This window comes from Cucurbita pepo, chromosome LG12, assembly GCF_002806865.2.
Source record: "Cucurbita pepo subsp. pepo cultivar mu-cu-16 chromosome LG12, ASM280686v2, whole genome shotgun sequence".
NCBI lineage: Eukaryota > Viridiplantae > Streptophyta > Magnoliopsida > Cucurbitales > Cucurbitaceae > Cucurbita > Cucurbita pepo.
The window spans coordinates 8,616,841-8,638,882 of record NC_036649.1 but is presented as its reverse complement, the minus strand read 5'-3'; the positions used below and the strand labels follow the sequence as shown (position 1 = coordinate 8,638,882).

Genomic DNA, 22,042 nt, shown 5'->3' with positions numbered 1-22,042 from the left:
TGCCCTTTCACTATAATTTCAAATCAACACAAGAAATAGGAAGGGAAGAGCCAGCCAAAGCCAAAAAATGAGATTCTATAATTTGATTCCAAGGTTCTATATCACGTACAGGTGAATAAAAGGCCAAAATTTCCTAAGATAAATCTAAGTGGGCGAAAAATCTATGAAAAACTTAACTTCAAATCAAGATCATAACACAAAACTATGAATTTACACCCCGTGTTCATAGCTTTGATTTCCATGGCAACCGATGATTGTTGTTTTTCTGTTAGGAGATTGATTAATTCTTTTTGAAATCCACTTTAAAGTCATAATCATCATCTTCCATAGCGTCTGTAGACATTGATGATTTACTATTATTGTTTGCTTTTTTTCTCCTCTTCTTCTCTGCTCTCCTCATTTTTGTGTTCAGAATACCTTCTGCTGAATACAGCTTCTCGTTTTGCCTGCTAGTTGCATCTTGTCCTTTCGTTTTGCCCTCGTCATCGTCTTCTTCCTGCTCCATTGACTCGTCGTCGCTATTGTCCGATGCATTCTCCAGGACTTCGTCGTCTTGTGTAGATGGTTGATCATTTCCATTCTACATTGCAAAATGATAACATATAAAGTCCTAATCCTAAACCCCACATGTAAATAACAGAAAATGATCAGGCTATAAGAAGACAGATCTTTGAACAAGATGCAAATCTCGAACCTTTGGCTCTTGCATAATATTCTCATCAAAATTCAGTGGACAACTTGGGGGAACTTCAACAGAACTGAAATCATCAACGGATTTGAGGCTTCCAATGAATGAAGATTCGCCACCATAAACCTCGTCAATGTTGAACTCTTTCCCAAGCTCTGAGACAATCCTTGCCTCTGAAGGTTCTACCTGACTCCTAACTGGGGGCATTGTGTAATATGGAATTTTGCCTATGACATCAAGCAAGCAGCATACTAAGAGCCCAACATCGGGAAAACTTATTTATGCTTTGTATGGAAGCACCCATTTTCTTCTGTCCTAAACTAAGCAACAAAGCTAATTTCTTATCACAGAGAGAAAAGGAACATTTTCTTTTGTTTTGTTTGATGACGACTTCCATTCAATAATGCAAGCAGGCAACTAGTTTTGCACTTTTCATTTATCAATAGAAAGTTTAGACTTTTTTTTCTTAAAACAGAAATACCTTCGTTCCAGTCATGTAGAACAATTCTAGCAGCAGCTTCAACATCCACAATTCCCCCCTTCTTAAGTTTGCCTCGAATAACTGCTATCTTCTGCAGAAAATCGTCGACGGTATCGAAGCTTGAAAGCTTATACAGAGTTACCAAGGTTTTGGATGGGCAAAGCTTCAAGATCTCCTTAACTAAGATATCCAAAAGTAGCAAATAAGCTTTGGAATACAAAACTCGAGGACCACAAAAAAAAGAGTTAAAAACATGGCAAATCAATTTACCAGGAGCAACGGGATCTTCCAACTTCTCTATTCTTTTGCAATTCCGCAAAGCTATAGATGGCTCATTTTCCTTAGACCTTACCATCACAACACCAGGGCAATCCAACAATTTGACATTCTTGTCCAAATGGACCTCTTGCATCGATCTAGTTAATCCTGGCGTAGCACCAACGTTGACAACATGGGATCTCTTCAGACTATTGATAAGACTGCTTTTGCCAACATTTGGCAAGCCAATAACACCCACAGTAATTGATTTTTTAATCTGCGAAATTCAAATACACAATGGACCACATCGATTAACCAAAATTGAAAAGGAAATTTCCAGTAATTGATCAGAGAGACTTTAAGAACAACAAATATATATGCTAGAAAACTAATCCCATGGAGCAAGGATATATAACAAATCAGTGCAAATACATCAAAAAATAATCATCAAAATCAGAGTGGGATGATCAAACATATCAAGCTTTCAAATCCACAAAAAGCAACGCCAAATAAAACAAAACAGAATGTTCAATTCTTGAAAGTTGAAACTGTAGAAATACCTCATAACTTCTTGAATAATTCTTCAACAATTTAATTAGTGTTTCAGCTCCAAGACAGTCACTTCTCTGCAACAAATTGCTCGTTTTCGTTTTGGATGTCTTCGAAGATTTCCAACCTAAGTTGGACCTTTGTTCTTGCGTGCTACACTTGAAAGCAACGGCAGGCAATTCTTCTCTCAGATAATTAAGCCACTTCTCCACCGCCTCTCGAGGAACAAGATCTGATACAAAATATATATATAAATACGCATTAAAATTATAATTGCGACAGATGAAGATAAATACACAGCTTATTAAGCATCACATGACTAATCCATCCACGGCTTTAAGAGGATATCTAATAGCTTGTCACTAAGTTCATCTGATTAAGAGCAAGTTAAAACTAGTATGCACGAACACTTAACCCAGTTTAACTTATAAGTGACAAAAAAGCAGTCATTTTACACAAAACTTAGTCTTACATCCTTCACTGGTTTTCGACACATCAAGTCAAACATGAAATGCAAATTCACATATATTAGGAACAAATATTGAAATTTTAAAGAAAAACATTGAAATCAGTTTTGAAAAAAAATGTATGCGATAACCGTGTCGTATGAGATCTATTTTCTGTGTTTATATCCATCTTCATTAGTCAGTAGAATTTTTACACAAGGGGAAAAATTTACCAATTTTGTTCAGAAGTAGTACAAGATGCTTATCAGGACCCGCTTTCATCACCATCTTCTCCATATCAATACAACGGGTGCCAAGGGGATCACGTGCATCCAAAACTTCTAAAATAACATCTGATGCCTCAATAACTTTGACCAATTCCTTGTAGAAAACCCTGTCTGAGTTATCTGCAAATTTATAGTCAGAAACACAACGCAAGACAATGGACATGAGTATCACAACTTTTTTACTCCATTTTTTATCCAAAAATCTTCATAGAAAACAGCCTACCACGATTCCGGGCAGACCCTACAGATTTGTCTACATCCTTTATCTCTACTAAACTTTGATCTGCAGAAGGCATATTATCATCATCTAGCAATCCCAACTTCCTCTTTTGAGCCTGAACAAGATTAAACGGTCAAATTACAAGTAAATTGCCACACAACGATGTAATATGAATGGAGTAACAAAATGCATGCATACATGCATTCACCGGCACATAAATATAAATATGCATACAAAATCTAAAAACGTCCATGATAGAAAGTAATAAATTTAATACCCTCTCCTTCCGAGCAGCTTTCTTTTGTTCCATCTCATCAAGAGCACGGGCACGACGAGCTTCAAGAGCTTTGAGCTCCTGTTCCTTGAAGGGCCAATCATTGGGAATACCTGGGTCCTTCTCAACTTTGCTCTTCCCCTTGAAGCTTAGCTTCTTCGCTTCCTTCGCCTTCTTCTTGTGATGCTCCTTCACCTTCCTAATGATCTTGTACTTCTTCTTTAACGTTACCCTCTTGCTTTTACTCTCTACAAGAAACAACACATTTTAGAGAAGAAAACCGGGTGTGTTCCAAAATTATAAATAGAACCCACTTACTTTTGCTCCTCTTCACCATCCTTAAGATTCAGAAGACGAGGGCTTTGTGCAAATGGCCTTCACTGTCAACACAAGTGAATGACTCAGACAAATGTTCTTCCGAAGAATACATGAGGCAATATCACAAGCAATAGACAAAGAAAGGCCAGGATTCAAAATTCAAACATACGCCTAATCAAAAGTTCATCTGCATCAACATATTTCTTCTAAATTCAAGCAAACTCAACACCATTCAATCAAATTCAAACTCAATATTAGTTTCCACTTTACTGGTTACTGTGCTATTTTCTTTTAACTCACAATAATAATCTCAATATTTTCGTAAACAATATTTCACAATTTTTATAGCCAATCAAAATGCAGCTGAGTTTTCTTTTTTCCTTTGTTCATCTTAAACTTCCTCTTCTATATATAAGATAAGAACAGTATGTTTTTATCCTTTTTATTTACGGGATTTTTTTCCTAATCTTTGATGCATACACTCTTAGTTTTATGTTAACCCAACAAACAAAATACAAAAAATATATATATATATATATATATAATAAAAAAAATAAAAACCTGAAAATCTGAAAATGTGCGGCGGTACGATATCACCAACGGGACAGGCCAGGGGCTGAACCACTGTGCTTTTCAGGAAAAAAGAAAAACAGAGATGAATAACTTGAGTATCTCCGTTTGCTCGGAGAGGCGAGAGACTGTGAAAGGGAGGGAGCAGCAGCGACTTCGCCGGAAGGATGATAGTTCAATAGCTGAGAGTGAAGCGTCCGTCGGAGACGGCGTTAGGGCGGGAGTGGAGGTCCAGCCGTGAGTTAAATAGGGTTTAGAGAAAGAAAAAAAACAAATAAATAAAAAAATAAACTGCTTCTGCAACGAGAGGAAAATGTAAGAAAAGTAAATAGAAAATAGGGAGAATTTTTATTATTATTATATTAAGCTTAATAAATATCTATAGTGAACAACCATGGCCTCACATTCTCGGCGCGCGCGGGGGGTGAATATACTGCAACTAGTCTCACCATTTCAGGTATCAATCTCTCTGAAAGAGCTCGAGCTCGAGCTCGTTGGACTCCAGTGTCGTTTCATATTGCTTGGATTTGTTCCCAGGTGAAATCGAAATTGCTCTGCTTCTCTATTCTTGACCTAATTTAGAGCTGTTGAACCATTTTGTAATGCATGTTTACCTTTAATCTCGTATGAAATACTCATTTGAGCTTTGAATGGATTGTGCGGCTTTCGTTAGTTCTTGTGTTTGATATTGAAATATACTGGAATTTGCCTGAATTGACTGTCATATAATGAACATATACCCAGGTTCAAGAAAGGGATTGTGCTTATAGTTTTGTTGGCTACGTTCCCAGAGTTGATTTGGGAAACGGAGGCTTTCATTTATATAATCTTCGATTCTCTTTCTGAGATACAAATTAAGTTTTGCTACTTGGGAAATTTGTTTCCTACCACCTGGAGACACGCAGAATAACTATTTGTAATAGCCCAAGCTCACCGCTAGCAAATATTGTATTGTTTGGGTTTTCCCTTTCGAGCTCTCCCTCAAAGCTTTTAAAACGCGTATGCCAGGGAGAAGTTTCCACACCCTTATAGAGAATGTTTCGTTCCCCTCCCCAACCGATGTGTGATCTCACAATCCACCCCCCTTCTAGGCCCATCGTCCTCGTTGGTACTCGTTCCCTTCTCTAATCGATGTGGGACCCTCAATCCACCCCTTTGGACCTAGTGTCCTTACTGGCACACCGCCTTGTATCCACCCCCTTCGAGGCTCATCGTCCTCGCGGGCACACCTGTTCGGTAACTGGCTCTAATACCATTTGTAACAGCTCAACTCCACCGCTAGTAGATATTGTCCTATTTGGGCTTTCCCTTTCGGGCTCCCCCTCAAAGTTTTTAAAACGCGTCTTCTAGGAATAGGTTTCTACACCCTTATAAAGAATGTTTTGTACTCTTTGATGTACTCGTAGTCCATTTAGTTTCTTTCTAAGTTTTGTACAATCACAGACTGACCCCTCAGTTCTTATCAATATCGTATGTAATCTAAGCTCCTTCATTCCTTCTTCAATGTTTTAAAACTAGAGGAAGGTTGTGATTTAGTGTTAACTATCTAATGTTTTTAACTATGATCTTAGTTTATATATTTCTTGATGTTTCAGCAAGCTTGCTTCCTGAGTAAAGACTAACGAGTACGAAAGAAAGATCATGTCTGGTTTGATTGAAGGACTACCTGATGCAATTTCCATAAGATGTCTTGCTTTTGTTCCATATTATCTCCACCCCAAGTTGGAACTCGTTTCTCGCTCTTGGAAAGCAGCTATTCGTAGCACCGAACTGTTTAGAGCTCGACAGGAAGTTGGTTCGTCCGAGGATTTACTATGTGTGTGTTCTTATGATCCAAATAATACATGGCAGCTTTATGACCCTCTTCAGAACCTTTGGATGACCATCCCTGAACTTCCCTCTAAAATAAGGCACCTTGCAAATTTTGGCGCGGTCTCCACTTCTCAAAAGCTGTTTGTGCTCGGTGGCTGTGGCGATGCTATTGATCCAGTGACCGGTGACCGTGATGACAACTCTTCAACCAACGAGGTCTGGTCGTTTGACCCTGTAACTCGAACGTGGTCCCTGCGAGCACCAATGCTCGTGCCACGTTCTACGTTTGCCTGCTGTGTTGTGGATGGGAAAATTGTAGTAGCAGGTGGCTTCACCAGCATATCAAAATCAACTTCTCAGGCAGAAATGTATGACAATGAGAAGGATGTTTGGATTCCATTACCCGATCTACTTCACACCCATGATTCAACCTGCATTGGCTTGATGATTGGAGGAAAAATGAACATTATGTACGGGGGGGTCTCCACGGTGCAAGTTTTTGACAGTTTGGAGCTGAAATGGAGAGTTGAGGATTACGGCTGGCTTCCCGGCCACAAGGCTGTGGTTGGAGGTTCACTCTACACCATGAGCCAAGGACTTGTCTTCAAGCAGGAGGAACGAGACGTGCAGGCTGTTGTTTCCGCGTCTCAGTTTGTCCAAAGGATCGGTATGGCAATAGTCGGGTTTAGAGGTGAATTGTATGTAATTGGAGGCGTAGTTCGCCCCGAACGCTTCGATGGTGACCTTGTAAAACTATCTGACGTGCATGTTCTTAAGGTGAGGAATGAGAAGCCAAGTTGGTGTTGTGCTGCTCCTATGAGCCAATGCTCTGGGACTGTTCTTGGGTGCACGGTGTTGAGAATATAGGATTTAAATGCTAATTTGAACATATGAACTATTCGGGAGTTGATCACTACTTTTTAACTAGAGAATACCTTTGAAACATATGAAGTTGATTACTATTTTTACTAGGTTCCTCACGCAAAAAGAAATCTAAATAAAAATTGAAAAATAAACAATTAGGAAAATATGAGACAAATATTTGAATAATAAACAAAAAAAAAAATATATATATATATATATATATATATATATTTTTGGAGAGAGAAGGAAAGATCGTGCATAAATTTGAGGTATAATGGGAGGGTATTTTCGTAATTTGTTGTTTGAAATACAGCAATTTTCCGCCAATTTTCTCACGAGAACCCTAAAATTTATCCTAAACGCCCTAATCTTCTTAGTTTCAGTTCACCGGAAGAATGGAAGAAACGCCGGTAGAAGAAGGAGATACTAACAAAGATGTTGAGATTGCTCCGGCCTTAATTGCAGTTCATCCAGCCGAGAAATCTGTTGCCGTCGCCGTTGGGTCCGACCTACGTGTATTCGACCTCGTGTAAGTTTTTTCGGCTCCATTAATTTTTATCTTTTATAAACTTGGATTGATGTTACAATACGACTATACTCACTCTCTTTGTACTAATTTTGTTTAAAATTAAAATCTCATCTGTACTCACGTTTGTAGCCCTGTTGAATTGCTTGCTCGTATGTTGATGAGTTGTTTTGAGTTAACTGCAGAGGTAATTGTCCGGTTTCTTTGGTTGATGAATCTGGGGGATCATATCATAAAGACTCCATTAGAACGATTTGTTACGGTTCGAATGGGCAGCTCTTTGTATCTGCTGGTGATGATAAGACTGTTAAGATTTGGTCGACTGAGTCTTGGCGCTGTATTTATAATGTGTAAGTTTTATTTTTCTTTCTCTCCTGTCCTTTTTTCTAGGTGATTTATTTCGAGGATGTTCATTGGCCATGGATTTGTGAACTGATTGATGTATTTAGGCGTTTTCACGTGCATATTTGCTTTATGAGTTGGTACACGCAAACCAGTGGCTTAAATATTGCGCAAATTTGGTTACTTTTTGTGGTTATAATACGTATAGTAGCTTCTGGATTATCAGGAAAAATTGTAACCAGCTGCATGCTTTCTTGATTGGTTTTCTTTGTGTATACTGAAGTTTTCATAATTCTCCTGACAGGGGTTCTGAAAAACGAGTGAGTGCAGCTGCCATTAGCCCTAATGGCATGCATGTTTGTTTTGCTGACAAGTTTGGGGTTATCTGGGTTGTGGATCTTGATGGAGGGGTTGATGGAAATCAACCTCTGGTCAACAAGAAGGCAGTGTCATTGCTTTCACATTATTGCAGTATAATCACTAGCTTAGTAAGCACTCTCTCTTAGCCATCCTTTTCTCTCACATTATTGCGTTTTCTGCAAAGTGGCTTCAAAGGAACATCACCCTTTCTTGATATATAATTAGCTTCCGTATTTAAAGATTCATGGCCAACAATGGGGGTGAGGATTGTTTTGAAGTTATTTTGAAATTTTACATTTGAACGTCGAGTGACTTCTATGTGGAGAACCAAGGCAAGATACATATGTCTGAGCATAACCGGAGGATTTTGTATGATTGATGTTTTGGGGATCCGGAGGTTTGCTTATGCATTTAGTTTGTTTGTCGTGATTGCCTATCTATTTTGTTTTGGAACAGATATTTTTGTACTTATATTCCTCATGAAATTTTCTTTTCTATTCGAAAGCCAAAAGAACTAATGTTGGATGAGGTTGATTCATATAATGCTATAAGATATTTATAATGGTGGGAAATGTTTCTGCTGTTTTTCTGTTTCTACTGTTTTCATGCAGTTAATTACACAACTATTATCTTTATGGTCGCAGGAATTCTCATTGGATGGGCGGTTCTTAGTTAGTGCAGACCGTGATTTTAAAATTCGGGTAGTCATGCTCTCCTCATTAGCTATGAGAGTAACTCATAGAAATTCATGTTTTCTAAAACGGTGTTGCTTTTGTTGAAGGTTACTACGTTCCCCACAAAACCTGTGAATGAAGCTCATGAGATTCAAAGTTTTTGTCTTGGCCATACGGAGTGAGTTTCCATGATCTAAATCTATTATATGACAAGATATAGGTGGATGGTCAGTAGTGGTGGCATTTTTAAGCGATATTTCCTTCGATTTTGATTCATATATTTATTCCATGTGTCTTTTCTAGTTTCGTATCCTGCATAGCCTTCATTTCGAAGCTGGAATGCCCACATGGATTTATCATCTCTGGAAGCGGCGATTCAACTGTAAGACAGTCTCATATGAACTCCTAGTTTGCTTTTGGTGCAATATGTGAAACACAATCATATTTTGTGGCCTTTTCAGGTACGTTTATGGGATATTCTATCTGGATCACTCCTTGCCACTTGCGAGATTGGAGATAAGGTGTTATCGCTGTTCTGAGCTTATTTTGGACCTCTAAAACTTTCAGTCGATAGTTTTCAAAAAATGAAACTGATGAACTCTACATTGAATAATACTAAGCTCTCTCAGAATTATTACCCTGATTAATGAACACTAAAGCTAGGACAAGATACTTGTTAACTTAGACAAGAGTTTATTGTATCCCATATTAAGATTGATGTAAAATATCTTTGGATTGTTCAAGTCTCTCTCTTCTGTAACTAGAATAGTTAAGTAAACTGTGCATCCTTCCCTTTTGTGGTATGGATCTTGATCTCCTTGTTCACAATTTGATTTCTCTCACTAACTTATTGAAGGTAGAACTCCTTGACTCTAAAGAAAGAGAGGGCTGCCATTCAGCTGTCACAAGTATCTGCACGATTGCCGATGGTGGCCTTGTTGCAGTGGCGATTCAGAGGCAATTTTCCCATCTATGCTCTTTTCTCTTCTTTGGTGGAGTCTTACCATCGAATTTTTTACCTAATTTACGTTATCATTTTTCTTTGTAGCTTGCATGGAATAATTTTGCTAAACTGTGACCTGTCAAATCATACTCTATCTGTAGTCAAGGTAATGACTCATGGCAACTGGAGCAATCTCAATGGTTATTGTGACTGGGTTCTCCAGATTAATGCTTTATAAACTTCTGTTTGTGAGAATCTGAGTGTATTTATTTCCTTGTTTCAAGCTATAATTCATTTGTTATTGATATTTCAGGTGGTTTCTATAAGTGAGGAGACATTCATCCCAACTAGCCTATCATCCAGTTGCTCGACTCGATACCTATGGATGGTAACCGGTGTCTCCGGTTTGCACAATTTGGGGCACTCCTCTCTGGCCCGTGTCAAGGTCATCAGTGGTTTCAACAAGGACAATCCGAATTCCACTGAGAACGAGTTATCCATACTGGAAGATGATGCAATACCCGGGGGAGAGAAGCTGCTTGAAAAATTGCAGGGAGGAGTAACATTCGACGAAAAAGTGTTCTTGGCAGCTTCCGAAGCTGTTAAAACTGCAATGAGCAATCTGTTGACTAAGAAACAGTACTCAACAGAGAAGCGGGACTTCCGAAAGAGAACAAGAAATGATAGGAAGCTTAAACAAGGATGAGTATCACATCAGCAGCAACAGTAGCCCGTTTCATGTAAAATTAGTTCTTTATTCAACTTTTTTGGTTTAACAGAGGCTTTTAGTTCTTAGATTATTGTGATAATGTTCTAGTTTATTCTGCAAGAGAAACTTGACGTGCATTAGCCGCAGTTTTCTTGGTCAAAGCCATATCAGTAATAGGAAATTAGGAAGGTAAGGTAAGTTGGTCCCCTCAATTATTTTGTCGAAGAACATGGGCAATGGCCAAAATAGCCCCAATTGTCGTCGGCCTCTCTTTCTCATGGAAGAAAGCTGGCCCTGGATCGATTAAGGGTTCCCTTTTTTATCAATGGAAATTGAATTTTGATGATAGATGAGTTGAAATTTGTTTGTTATATGTCTTCAGGAGGTGCACTTGAAGCTCAGCAGCAGCCGGAGGGACACCAATTTGAAGGGGGGCAGGTATGTAATAATTAGCTTAAATTTATGTAATGATTTAGAGCAATTGTCTTGGAATTTAGTGGGATTTGAAATCCATCAGCATCAAATGTCAATAATTGAGGGAATATTAAAATAGAAGGGTGGTGGGTGCAGTTGAAAGAGAAGAGGACAAGCAAGCAATCTTCATCCTGTATTTGTTTATTCATTCATACCATACCTTCTAGTGAGTCATAAGCAAGCACGTCGTTTGCTTCATCACATGAAACTAAACTACTCTCCACAATTACGTAGTCTTGTTAAATTCTGCTGCTCCCCCACATTACTGATGTTTTAACTTGATTTGGTGGATTATTTGGACCATTAGCAAAAGTCAGAGAACCTAGAGTAGACGAGTCTAATTCATGATAATGTAAGCTTCGTTTGGACTGATATTTTAAGTGTTTGAAAAAGTTTTCGAGCCTTTAATATCCTATAAATTTTCTAGACAACTGAATGTAGTTAGAGTCGAATAGTTGTTAAGGGTTTGTTGACAGTAGCATTGTGAGATCCCACATCGGTTGAGAAGGAGAACAAAACATTCTTTATAAGGGTGTGGAAACCTCTTACTAGTTCGGCACGGAGAGCTCAAAAAGGACAATATTTGCTAGCGAACTCTTAAAAGTATTATTTAGTGATTGGTTTTGAAATGAAATTTCACATAGACCTCGACTACCCTACTCAATCAAGTATTTGATCTCATCCTATACCAGCAGTTCAAATTTATTGGTAGCAGATATTATTCGTTTTAACTTTATGTGTTATCGTTAGTCTCACAGGTTTAAAACTTGTCTGCTGTGAAGGTCTAGTCCCACTTGACTAGTATATTAACTTGTCTGCTGTGAAGAAGGTCTAGTCCCACTTTGACTAGTATATTAACTTGTCTGCTGTGAAGGTCTAGTCCCACTTTGACTAGTATATTAACTTGTCTGCGGTGAAGAAGGTCTAGTCCCACTTTGACTAGTATATTAACTTGTCTGTTGTGAAGAAGGTCTAGTCTCACTTTGACTAGTATATTGCACCATCAGCCTAGAGTGGACAATATCTAGTAGATTGTTATAGGTTCGAGACTAAGGGAGGAGGGTTATTGGTTGGTTGAGTTATCTTATTCCAAAAATATAATATTAGAAAGTTGAGTCATCCAAACCTATAAGTGCGTGCCTTTCGTTCATTTCTAGGGCTCTGTGTTTTGCACAAGCCGTGTCAGAACAAAACACAAAAGATTCCAATATTTTTCATTTTTATTATTATAAAATAAAACCTCTCATTTTCTTTAATTAATTTTATTTTTTATAAACATACTTTAATTATAAATTTAGTCTAAATTATAAAAAATAAAAATCCACCGACACAAAATCATCAATATTCTTTTATTTTTTATAAATGATTATTAAATTATTAATTGTTGTAGTGAGTTACGATCTAAATTAGTATTTATAAATGTTTGTAAATCTCAATTTAAATAAAAAAAAAATTAAAAATTATTTATAGTACAAAAGTAAACTAAACGTTAATAAAAGTACTTTTTGTAATTTAACTAAATTTGTATATATGTCCCAACCCAATCAGATTTAATTCAAAAGTGAGAGAGAGAGTCAGGATAAGGCTTCACGTGAACTAAGCATGAGAATGAACTGACACACTACACGACAAAAACCCCCACCATAAAAGATAAGGAAAAAAAAAAAACTAATATTAAAAGAGAAAATATTTTTGTTATTCTATTAAATTTGAGAAATATCATTACTCGAGTATAATTTAATTAATTAGGTACTTAACCCTGATAAGAGTTAGATACTTAACTATGATAAGAGTTAGATACTTAACTATGATAAGAGTGAGGGGACGAACAAAAAAAATAAAAAAAAATAATATACTATTTTCGTGTAATGCATAATCAATTATGATTATTGTTAATTTATGTAGCTTCGTTATATATTCACGTCACACATTTCTATATAGTTCTATATGTTAAACCACGGCCCGCCTACCATATGACTAGGTGGAGTTGGCCCCTAGTTTTAGTTTTTTTTTTCTTTCAAATTTATTTACTTCTTTAGTTGTTCTTGAATTTTGAGTTTAGTTTTGATTGGGTATATACATTTCAATATTTACCGTTTTACCCTCTCATTTTTAGTAGTCCTTACTTTTTGTCTTTCATAAAAGACCCTCTACTCGTATTATTCTCTTGTTGCATATATAACGTCTCTTTACAAAATCTCTCTCTATTCTCGTTTTCTAAAACCTTCTTCTTAAACCGAGGCCAGAGGCTCGAGCATACGTCGCTTGGCTGTAGGCGACGTAAGGACGAATTGGCTTAACTCACTTATCGTTGGAAAGTGAGTGCCGCATAATCACAAGTCCGCTACCATCCAGAGTACGATTGTGAGAAGTGGTCATGATTTTGAAAATGATGGATAGCATCAAATACAGGTGAGAAAGTGAAAAGAAGTTGGGAAGAAGGGATAAAGGGATAAGGTTTGTTGTAATTTGAATTAGTCATAATATATTTCCACTAAGTTTATCAAATTGTTTGACAAGTTTTAGAGTGAAAAAAGGAACCATTTTTGGGAACCCACTGATCTCATCTTCTTCATCTTCCTCTTCTTCCTCTTCTTCTTCTTCTAAGCTCAGCCATGGAAGCCACTGAAGTTTAGCTTCCATTTTCACAACCTTTTCTCAAATTTCCATCCAAACCCATAAACCATGCTGAGGAACAGATCCAGAGCTGTAACTGGGAAGCAAGCTTTAATGGCGGATCCCCCTTTTCAATCTCCTTCTTCTTCTTCTTCTTCTTCATTCACAAAACCACTTAAAAACCCCATCTTTGGTTCCCCAAGATTCAGAGCTTTTTCAACAAGAACAGCTGATCACTCTGTTCTTATTAGTCCCTCCTCTGTTCTTATTAGTCCCTCCTCTGTTCTTATTAGTCCCTCCTCTGTTCTTGATTCCAAACCATCTTTCTCTCTCCAAAATTCCAAACCAATTTTCCCAGGAACCAAACACAAAATTTCACACCCAAACCCCATTGGGCTTGCTCTAATTGAGGACAAAAACGACTCCAAACCCACTAAGAGTCTCATTTTTAGCGCTAAACTTCGTGTCCTAATCCCTCCTCCCACCGTGGACGGCGGCGGAAGCGGCGGCTCTGGGTTGATGACGGTGAAGGAGATGGAGGTGTGTGAAGAGTATACATGTGTTAGAAGACATGGGCCTAATGCAAAAACCACTCATATTTTTGACAACTTTGTGGTCAAAAGCTTCGTTGATTATGATTCTCCGAAGAAGAAAAATAACGAGTTCCTTAGCTTTTGTTTCACTTGCAACAACCCTCTTCACCTCACCAATGATATCTATATTTACAGGTAATATATTTCACCTTTGACCTTTTATTACAGGCAAATATGTTTTTTTTCATTTTTTTTTTTTAAATTTAAATAATAATCCGCCATTGTTGGTTGCAGAGGAGAGAAAGCTTTTTGCAGCCAAGATTGTCGCAACCAAGAAATGCTGTTGGACATCCAACAGGAGGATTCATGTTGATCATCATGTTTTTCATAAAATTCATGCAAAATTTTACTCTTTTTTTTGTTTTGTTTTTTTTTTTTTCTCTCATGCAGATAGAGATAAGAGAGAGAAGTGTTTGTAGAGAGAGAGAGAAATTTTCATAAAAAAATATATATTCACTAATATCATTGCTGCTTTGGCTTTTACTATAATATAATATATATATATATATATGTATGCATGCATGCATATATATGTATATGTATGTATGTATCACTTTAATAATTATGCATAAATTCGATATTTGATGATCCCGACATTTTATTGTATCTGTTATAACATGATCATATCTTAGTGAGACAGATAGCAATTGTCAACTTTTTTTTTAAGTATATTTTATTTATTATATTATCGAGATTATTCCCGGGTTTAGTAAATTCTTTTACTTTTCATTTACTCGAATGTATTTAAATTATAAAATATATACCAACCAATTGGAAATATTAAAATCATAAAATAGTTTCTAAATTATTATTATTAATTTTTTTTTTTAGAAATTACTATAGTTAAAAGAAAATATTGTAAAAATAATATCTAGTAAAAATTGAGATAAAATATTATAAAAATTAGCATAAAATTTACTATGAATATAACAAATCAATATTTAGGTTGATATAATTATTACGTTATAATTAGCTAAAATCAACCATATCTAATTAATGAATTATTCATAAGATGATAAATATTAAACTATTTTTTTAAAATAAATTTTTTAATTTTTTTAAAAATAAATATGAACTTTACAAATCTTATAGAAAATGTAACTATTTATTATTGTATGGTATTAACTAATTTTAAATGAATTAAAATCACAAACAAATTAATAATTGATTAAGTTAAATATTAATTAATCATTAACTTGTTTTATTTTTACTATATTTATTTTTGGTGCACATGCTACAATAAATGTGAGGTTTTGAGATTTGAATCAACTCTATATTAATATTTTTTTAATTATATTTAAAATTAGTAAGTAAATAAATTATAAGTTTAGTCGAGAATTTCTATTTAATTCCTATATATTAATTTTTTTTTTCTTTTTATAGATTAAAAAAATCAATTATTATCTAATATATTTATAATAAAGTAAAAAAAAAAATTAAAAAAATGATTGAAATATGGGTTTGGATTCTGTTTGGAAATGAGTAAAAAGGGAAAAAGAGGGATTGTGGAGTCTCCCACTATCAATTGTCGATTTCTTGTCTCTTNTTTTTTTTTTTTTTTTTTTTTTTTTTTTTTTTTTTTTTTTTTTTTTTTTTTTTTTGTGTAAGAATTATCATTTTTAGGTATAACTTGTTCGGTGTAATACGGATATATTAAGTATTTCTGACCTAATTCGCTCAACCGAGTAAATGAAGATGATCCATTGAATTTAATGAACGAAATAGGTGAGAGAGCTCGAAGTAGGGAGGTCAGTATAATTTCATTGAATAGTAGCTCGACTAAGTATTGAAGATGAATCGTCCCATATTGTGGTAGTCTCGAAAATTATTGACTTCAACTAGTGAATGAATGTCACGTATGTTTCTTAGAATTATAATGATCAAGCTGCTTCCCTTACTCAACTTTGCTTCATTCTAGCTTGATCTAAATTGAATGCATTTTACTCCAAATTGAATGCATTTTATTAAGCTTGAATGTGTATACTTGTGTGGTGGACCCTTCAATTATGCTTCAATTATTCATATGATGAGTTGTAATACATTAAAAAGAAGATTGAAGGAAAAGAGAGTAAAAATTTAGGTCGGTCCAATATTTGCGATCATATTAAATGATCAGATGACTGTTTGTTTTAGTTAAAATTTAGAGGGTTTGATATTAAATGTCCTATTTAGCTTTTCGAGATCCCTTAAGATTTTTAAATTGAGTCTGTTAGAGAGATGTTTCAAGATTTTTAAAATGAGTCTGTTAGAGAGATGTTTCTTTACCTTTGGGGCCAGCATCCTCGTTGTACTTGTTCCTCTCTTCAATCTATGGGATCTCACAAACCACTCCCCTTCGGGGCTTAGCATCTTCACTGGCATACCACCTAGTGTTTGGTTCTAATACCATTTGTAAGAACCCAAGTCCAATTGTGAGATCTCTCATCGGTTGAAAACCTCTCCCTAGAAGACGCGTTTTTAAAACTTGGAGGGAAAGCTCGATAAGAAAAGCCTAAAGAAGACAATATCTACTAACGGTGGGCCTAAACTATTACAAGATATGTCTCTAATTCAGAGGCCAAAGATTTAAGTCATTCCAATTCACATATTTCTAAACTCAAAGAACCTAGTCCAATGCCTATTTGGGTCGATCCAAAATTTTCAATTCTCTTGAAATCCAACCCTATCCAAACTGAAAAAGATCTAACTCAAAGCTTTACTATTTCGATCCAATAGTGTGAAAGTTCATTTAAAAATGCAAGAATTCAAAGGGAAGGATTTGGCATTGCCCCTAAAGTTGGAATTCAAGAAGAAATTCACCTTTAAAAAAAAGGCTCAATGGAATCAACCATCAGTAGAAAGTATAAACAAACAGGGTAGTGTATAGAGAATCTTGAAGGAATCGAAAAGAAACCTCGAATTTCTCTAAGCTAGATTTCATTTACAAGCCTAAATCTGAGCTCTCGAAGTGTATAATGAACAAGAAGATTAAGTAAGAAGATAAGAGTTCAGAATTTACATCTTCTTTTCTGACAAGTTTGAGGTAGCTGGATTCCTTGCTGCTTTACCCTGTTCAGTGCTTCAATCAAGCTATATCTAAGCAACTCTTCGCAGGTTCAAGAAGATTGAGATTGAATAAAGCTGTGAAAATCTACCATCAGCTACAAATCCCACTTCTCAAACACTTAAAAGAGAATCAAATTTCTATATCCTACCCATGATCTTTCATTATATTTAGTGAGCTTGATGCTCACTCAAACATCATTCCTTCATTCATTCATTCATTCGGAGTCAATATCAAGGTTAAGGATTCGTCTAAGTGTTCTTGTTGCAGAATCAGCACCATGGAATGGCTCTCGTGTAGAAGGATGAGTATAGCGGCCCCGAGTTGGGTGAATTTTTTCAACTGATTCCGCAGCTGAATTGGTGGGCAAATCGAGTGACACAGTTCTGTTTCCTGGCATTGAAAATTTGGGCATCGGCAGTGAACTTGCCGGGGGTGAATTTGAGTAAGTCGGTCCAGCCCAAAGCTCAGGAAAGGATAACCTCTCATAACAGCAATGTTCATCGAATTCATTGCTCTCTCTTCGACAAATTTCCCTATTAATCGAAATTAGGGCACTTCTCGAAATTGTTGAAATCGGCGTGCAGTTATAATCGGCGGAGGGGGGCGGTGTTCTAGGGGAAGAAAAAAGATAAACAGGAATCGAAGAAATCTTCAATGGATTAGGGCGAAATTGATTTTTCCGTTTTCCTTCTTTAATCATCAAATTCCCTAATCGATCCGATTCTAGAGTCTTGGCCAAATAGCAGAACTCATCTCTGTACTGTTCTACAATCACTAATGTTTCCATCGCAGAATCAAATTCCAACAACATTCAATTGTAAAATCGATTCAAAGAACCACAAAATACCGAAGAACATCAATTCAACGACGAACACGCGAATCCTCAATCTAAATAAACAATAAAAACAAGAAAGAGACAAAATGCGATTCAGAACACAGAAATCCTTCGCTATAATCGGAAAAAAAGAAAACGGAAGAGATGAAACATGAACTGACCTGAAATTTGGAGAAGAAATAAATCCTCAGCGAACGATCAAATGCAAGATAGTGAAGATCAAAACAAGTGCTCTTTCTATGAGCGATTAAACTCGGAACTTGAATGAATCGGGCGGCTTGTTCTTCATCTTTCCCATCCTAGTCGGGTTTTAAGAAGCAGGACCGGGCTCGGCTTTTTATGAAGTTTACGGTATTTGTCCTTGTGTTTGACTGAATTTCCTCATCGTGGGTGGCAGGATTTGAGGGGTATCTTTGTCTTTTCCTCTGTATTTACAGTTGGAAATTTGAAATTTGAATGGTAAGTCCTTTGAAATAGAGGGAAAAATATTGTAATGAATCCAACTATAGAATAAAGGCGCGATTTATTGCATCTTTTTTTAAAATAAATTATTTTTTTTCAATTAAATTCTAAAAATAAAAAATATATTTTTAAAATTATTTTTCCTAATTTCTAAAACTATTTTTTAAATATAATTTTATTTCCAACTTTGTTTGGATTCACAAAATGATTCTATAAATATTAAATTACCATAAATCAAATTATGAGAAGTGAGGAAGCTTTAAATTTGAGGACAATATTGTAATTTTCCTCTTTTTAAAAAAATTAATACAAAATTAAAAAAAATTAATATAATTTTTAATGAATTGGGTGAGATTATTCTTAGGAACCGCCGACATCTACAATAGTATGATATTGTCTTGTTACATATCGTTGTCAGTCTCACGATTTTAAAATGTATCTAATAGAGAGAGATTTCCATACTCTATGAAAAATGCTTTATTTGGGATCGCACAATTCACTTCCTTTCGAGGCCAGTGTCCTTGCTGGCATACCGAAATGCTTTGTTCCATTCTAATCGAGGTAAGATGTTACAATCCACCTCGCTTTAGGGTCCACGTCCTCGTTGGCACACCGGAATGTTTTGTTCCCCTCTCTAGCTTGATGTGGGACCTCACAATCCTCTTCCCTTTCATAGCCCAGTGCTGGGCTCTGACACCATTTGTAATAGTCCAAGCTCACTGTTAGCAGATATTGTCCGTTTTAGCCTGTTACATATCGTCGTTAGCCTCATAATTTTAAAATGTATCTATTAGGGAGAGATTTTCACTCTTATGAAAGATGCTTCGTTTTCATGTCCAACTTAAGATAAGAAATGAGTCAAAGAAGATATACACGTGTTTATTGTTCATAAATTCCAAGCGTCAATATGGCATGCTGCCATACCTACATCATTCATATCCACGTGTACGTATTTCCAACCTTTCTTTGAAACCTCCTCATTCTCCTGTCGACACCTGTAAAGCCCCTCCAATTTTTGTATTTAAATTCATTACCCATTTATTACAACAAATTTCAACCCAACTAGACAACACAAAGACCGTCAACATGAGCCAAGCACAGCCCCAAAGACCCGCCGAGGAGTATCAGGATCCCATCAAATATGGCGACGTTTTCGACGTCTCCGGCGACTTGGCTTCCAAACCCATTGCCCCTCGTGATGCTGCCACCATGCAGGCCGCCGAGAATATGCTCCTCGGCCAGACTCCACGCGGCGGCCCCGCTGCTGTTATGCAGTCCGCTGCCAACATCAACGAACGCACTGGCCTTGTCGGTCACTCCGACGTGACCGATGTCGCTCGAGACCAAGGCGTCACTGTCACTGAAACTGTCGTTGACGACCAACGAGTCATCCTTGAGTCCATTGGCGGTCAGGTAAAATTTGCTAAAAATATATTTTTATTAATTCAGAGAGAAATAACTTTGAGAATTACAACTGTCTCCTCCGCTCACATTAATTCAGAGAGAAATAACTTTGAGAATTACAACTGTCTCCGCTCACTTTGAATATAAGCTCTCATAATTTTGCTTTGCATTCTTTCGAAAAGGGTTTAATTATCTTATATAAATTAACCTAGGTGGGTCTCTCTCAATCATCTTCCCTCGAACAAAGTACATCATAGAGCCTCCCATGAGGTTTATAGAGCGTTCGAACAACCTTCCCCTTAATCGAAGTTTGACTTCTTTTTTAAGTCCTCGAACAAAATTCACTCTTGACTACACGCGCGTGAGTCACTCTTGACTACACGCGCGTGAGTCACTCTTGACTACACGCCTTTGATATCATGTTAAGAATCAGACTCTCCACGACATTGTATATTTTGAACATAAACTCTCGTGATTTTGCTTGGGGCTTAGGTGGTGGGAAAATACGTTCAACCTAACGTTCCAATGAGATCTCCCGGAGCAACGCTCGACAAGGACTCAATAACTATTGGGGAAGCCTTAGAAGCAAGTGCAATAAGCGCAGGAGACAAACCCATCGACCAAAGCGACGCAGCCGCAATCCAAGCGGCCGAGGTAAGAGCCACAGGGAACAACGAGATAACACCCGGTGGCATAGGGGCGGAGGCGCAGTCTGCCGCCTCGCTCAACACACGAGCCATGCGGGACCAGGACAAGACAACGCTGGGCGACATTCTAACCGTAATTCTCGCATCAAAATTCAGTTGGGTTCTTTCTTAAAACTCTTAACCCATTGACACGTGTTGGTTTTTAAAGGATGCCACGCGTAAGCTGCCGGAAGATAAGGCAGTGACGAAGGAAGATGCAGAGAGAGTGATAAGCGCAGAGATAAGGAACGACCCGACAATGACCACCACGCCCGGAGGAGTGGCGGCGTCGGTGGCGGCAGCGGCGAGGATCAACCAACAACAGGGCTAGCTTCCAAATCTGGCTCTTGTGTGTACTGTGTACCATATCCACGTAGTTTGTTTTTGCTTGTTCTACGCATCTCATGTCATCAAGTTTTGAGTCTTTGTATAATCAGCTTGGATTCTGGAGTTTGGTTAAATAAATAAATTAGTTAATTTAGAAAAAATATTTGTTTATTTATTTATTTCAAAATTGTTAATTTGTATTTTTTTTTCAAGTTTTAATAGAATAAAAAATAGTTGGTATTGTGGCTAGAGGATATATTATGGGCCGTTGTCCAGTGGGCCTAATTTTTGGAGGCCCATAATTTGGTCAAATGGGGATATTGGATAGTCAACCCAATTTAAATATAAATTATATCATTTTTAAAATTTTAGTTAAATATTACCCATTTTTTAATTAATGGTTAAAACTCATTTATTGATAATTTTGATTAGTTTAAGATAATATTTAAACAACTTTGTGTAAATATGTTTTTTTTTTTCAGATTCAACAAAAGCGTACAGCTAAGAACTTAGATCTCTAATAATAATAATAATAAAAATAATAATCCCATTATTATTTAATTAATCTGACTTAATCAAACCTTAATCATTTCATTTTCCCAAATACATTATGAGATTTGCATGTTTATTTACCCTCTAATAGTGACATGTGGATAATTGTGAGTCGAGTAGGATTCGACGAACGAAAGGAATCTCTATGGAGAGACGGGAGAGAGCGTGAAGATGTATGAAGTGACCGAGCTTTAAAGCTATACGTTGGATGGAGATTTTAAGCCTACCCCACTTGATTTCATCGAGCGCCCAAACCAATATACGAATCTAGTTGTACTCTTTTGAAGATTCTGATCCGATCATTATGCTGAAACCAACTGTAACAGTTCAAGCCCACAGCTAATAGATATTGTCCTTTTTAGATATCTCTTATGGAAGTTCTACGTCTTATAAGAAATATTTTGTTTCTCTCTCCAATCGATGTCGGACCTCGCACCAGCCAACACAAGATTGCAACTTGGAGAGTAGAACAATCCATGATCAACTCTGTCTGTCCCCTTTATGTAGCTGAAAATCCTCTTTACTTCGGTCAAATGTGAGGCTCTCGGTATCTCTATAAAATTGCTTATAAGTCGTGTTCAACATTCTTAGCATTTTGTCATTCCGAATAAGGAAATGGACTTAGAAATAAACGGCATGCACCCACGAAAGTATATACAACCATTTTATACTTTTTTTTGGACATCAAATAATTAATTTTAATTGAAACGTTTTAAAAATTTATAA

At 36.5% G+C, this 22,042-nt stretch overlaps 6 protein-coding genes across 10 annotated transcripts; 4 read left to right on the top strand and 2 right to left on the bottom strand.

Annotated features, from left to right (window-relative positions):
• Positions 1-58: 58 nt before the first annotated feature.
• LOC111806710 (guanine nucleotide-binding protein-like NSN1) lies at positions 59-4,392 on the bottom strand. Its single transcript, XM_023692135.1, has 10 exons — positions 4,083-4,392; positions 3,522-3,583; positions 3,207-3,451; positions 2,933-3,044; positions 2,656-2,829; positions 1,988-2,208; positions 1,440-1,704; positions 1,170-1,349; positions 695-915; positions 59-580 (listed from the first exon to the last, which is right to left on the bottom strand). Exons 2-10 carry the CDS (start codon positions 3,538-3,540, stop codon positions 281-283), a joined length of 1,737 nt encoding a protein of 578 aa, XP_023547903.1. The 5' UTR covers positions 3,541-3,583; positions 4,083-4,392; the 3' UTR covers positions 59-280.
• An 84-nt stretch (positions 4,393-4,476) lies between these two features.
• LOC111806712 (F-box/kelch-repeat protein SKIP30-like) lies at positions 4,477-6,811 on the top strand. 2 transcript variants are annotated; one of them, XM_023692138.1, is made up of 2 exons: positions 4,477-4,548; positions 5,687-6,811. In XM_023692138.1, exon 2 carries the CDS (start codon positions 5,733-5,735, stop codon positions 6,768-6,770), a length of 1,038 nt encoding a protein of 345 aa, XP_023547906.1. In that variant the 5' UTR covers positions 4,477-4,548; positions 5,687-5,732; the 3' UTR covers positions 6,771-6,811. The 2 variants fall into 2 exon arrangements, with proteins under 2 accessions (XP_023547906.1, XP_023547905.1); XM_023692137.1 differs by having other exon boundaries at positions 4,542-4,628.
• Positions 6,812-7,058: 247 nt separating this feature from the next.
• On the top strand, positions 7,059-11,914 carry LOC111807536 (tRNA (guanine-N(7)-)-methyltransferase non-catalytic subunit wdr4). Of its 4 annotated transcripts, none has more exons than XR_002816952.1 (12): positions 7,059-7,296; positions 7,479-7,643; positions 7,940-8,123; positions 8,640-8,696; positions 8,777-8,847; positions 8,973-9,051; positions 9,131-9,190; positions 9,526-9,626; positions 9,718-9,778; positions 9,926-10,352; positions 10,704-10,759; positions 11,554-11,914. XR_002816952.1 is itself a non-coding variant. In XM_023693295.1 (11 exons), exons 1-10 carry the CDS (start codon positions 7,163-7,165, stop codon positions 10,316-10,318), a joined length of 1,305 nt encoding a protein of 434 aa, XP_023549063.1. In that variant the 5' UTR covers positions 7,059-7,162; the 3' UTR covers positions 10,319-10,352; positions 10,704-11,072. The 4 variants fall into 4 exon arrangements, 2 of the variants coding, with proteins under 2 accessions (XP_023549063.1, XP_023549061.1); XR_002816951.1 differs by having other exon boundaries at positions 11,546-11,914; XM_023693295.1 differs by lacking the exon at positions 11,554-11,914 and having other exon boundaries at positions 10,704-11,072.
• A 1,329-nt stretch (positions 11,915-13,243) lies between these two features.
• Positions 13,244-14,478, top strand: LOC111807813 (protein MARD1-like). Its single transcript, XM_023693690.1, has 2 exons — positions 13,244-14,139; positions 14,239-14,478. The coding sequence occupies exons 1-2, from the start codon at positions 13,481-13,483 to the stop codon at positions 14,315-14,317; spliced, it is 738 nt and encodes a 245-aa protein (XP_023549458.1). The 5' UTR covers positions 13,244-13,480; the 3' UTR covers positions 14,318-14,478.
• A 2,302-nt stretch (positions 14,479-16,780) lies between these two features.
• LOC111807302 lies at positions 16,781-18,308 on the bottom strand. Its single transcript, XM_023692968.1, has 2 exons — positions 18,047-18,308; positions 16,781-17,938 (listed from the first exon to the last, which is right to left on the bottom strand). The coding sequence occupies exon 2, from the start codon at positions 17,859-17,861 to the stop codon at positions 17,265-17,267; it is 597 nt and encodes a 198-aa protein (XP_023548736.1). The 5' UTR covers positions 17,862-17,938; positions 18,047-18,308; the 3' UTR covers positions 16,781-17,264.
• Positions 18,309-19,410: 1,102 nt separating this feature from the next.
• Positions 19,411-20,920, top strand: LOC111807450 (late embryogenesis abundant protein D-34-like). The gene is made up of 3 exons (XM_023693183.1): positions 19,411-19,760; positions 20,244-20,531; positions 20,607-20,920. Exons 1-3 carry the CDS (start codon positions 19,434-19,436, stop codon positions 20,766-20,768), a joined length of 777 nt encoding a protein of 258 aa, XP_023548951.1. The 5' UTR covers positions 19,411-19,433; the 3' UTR covers positions 20,769-20,920.
• The last annotated feature ends 1,122 nt before the right edge of the window (positions 20,921-22,042 follow it).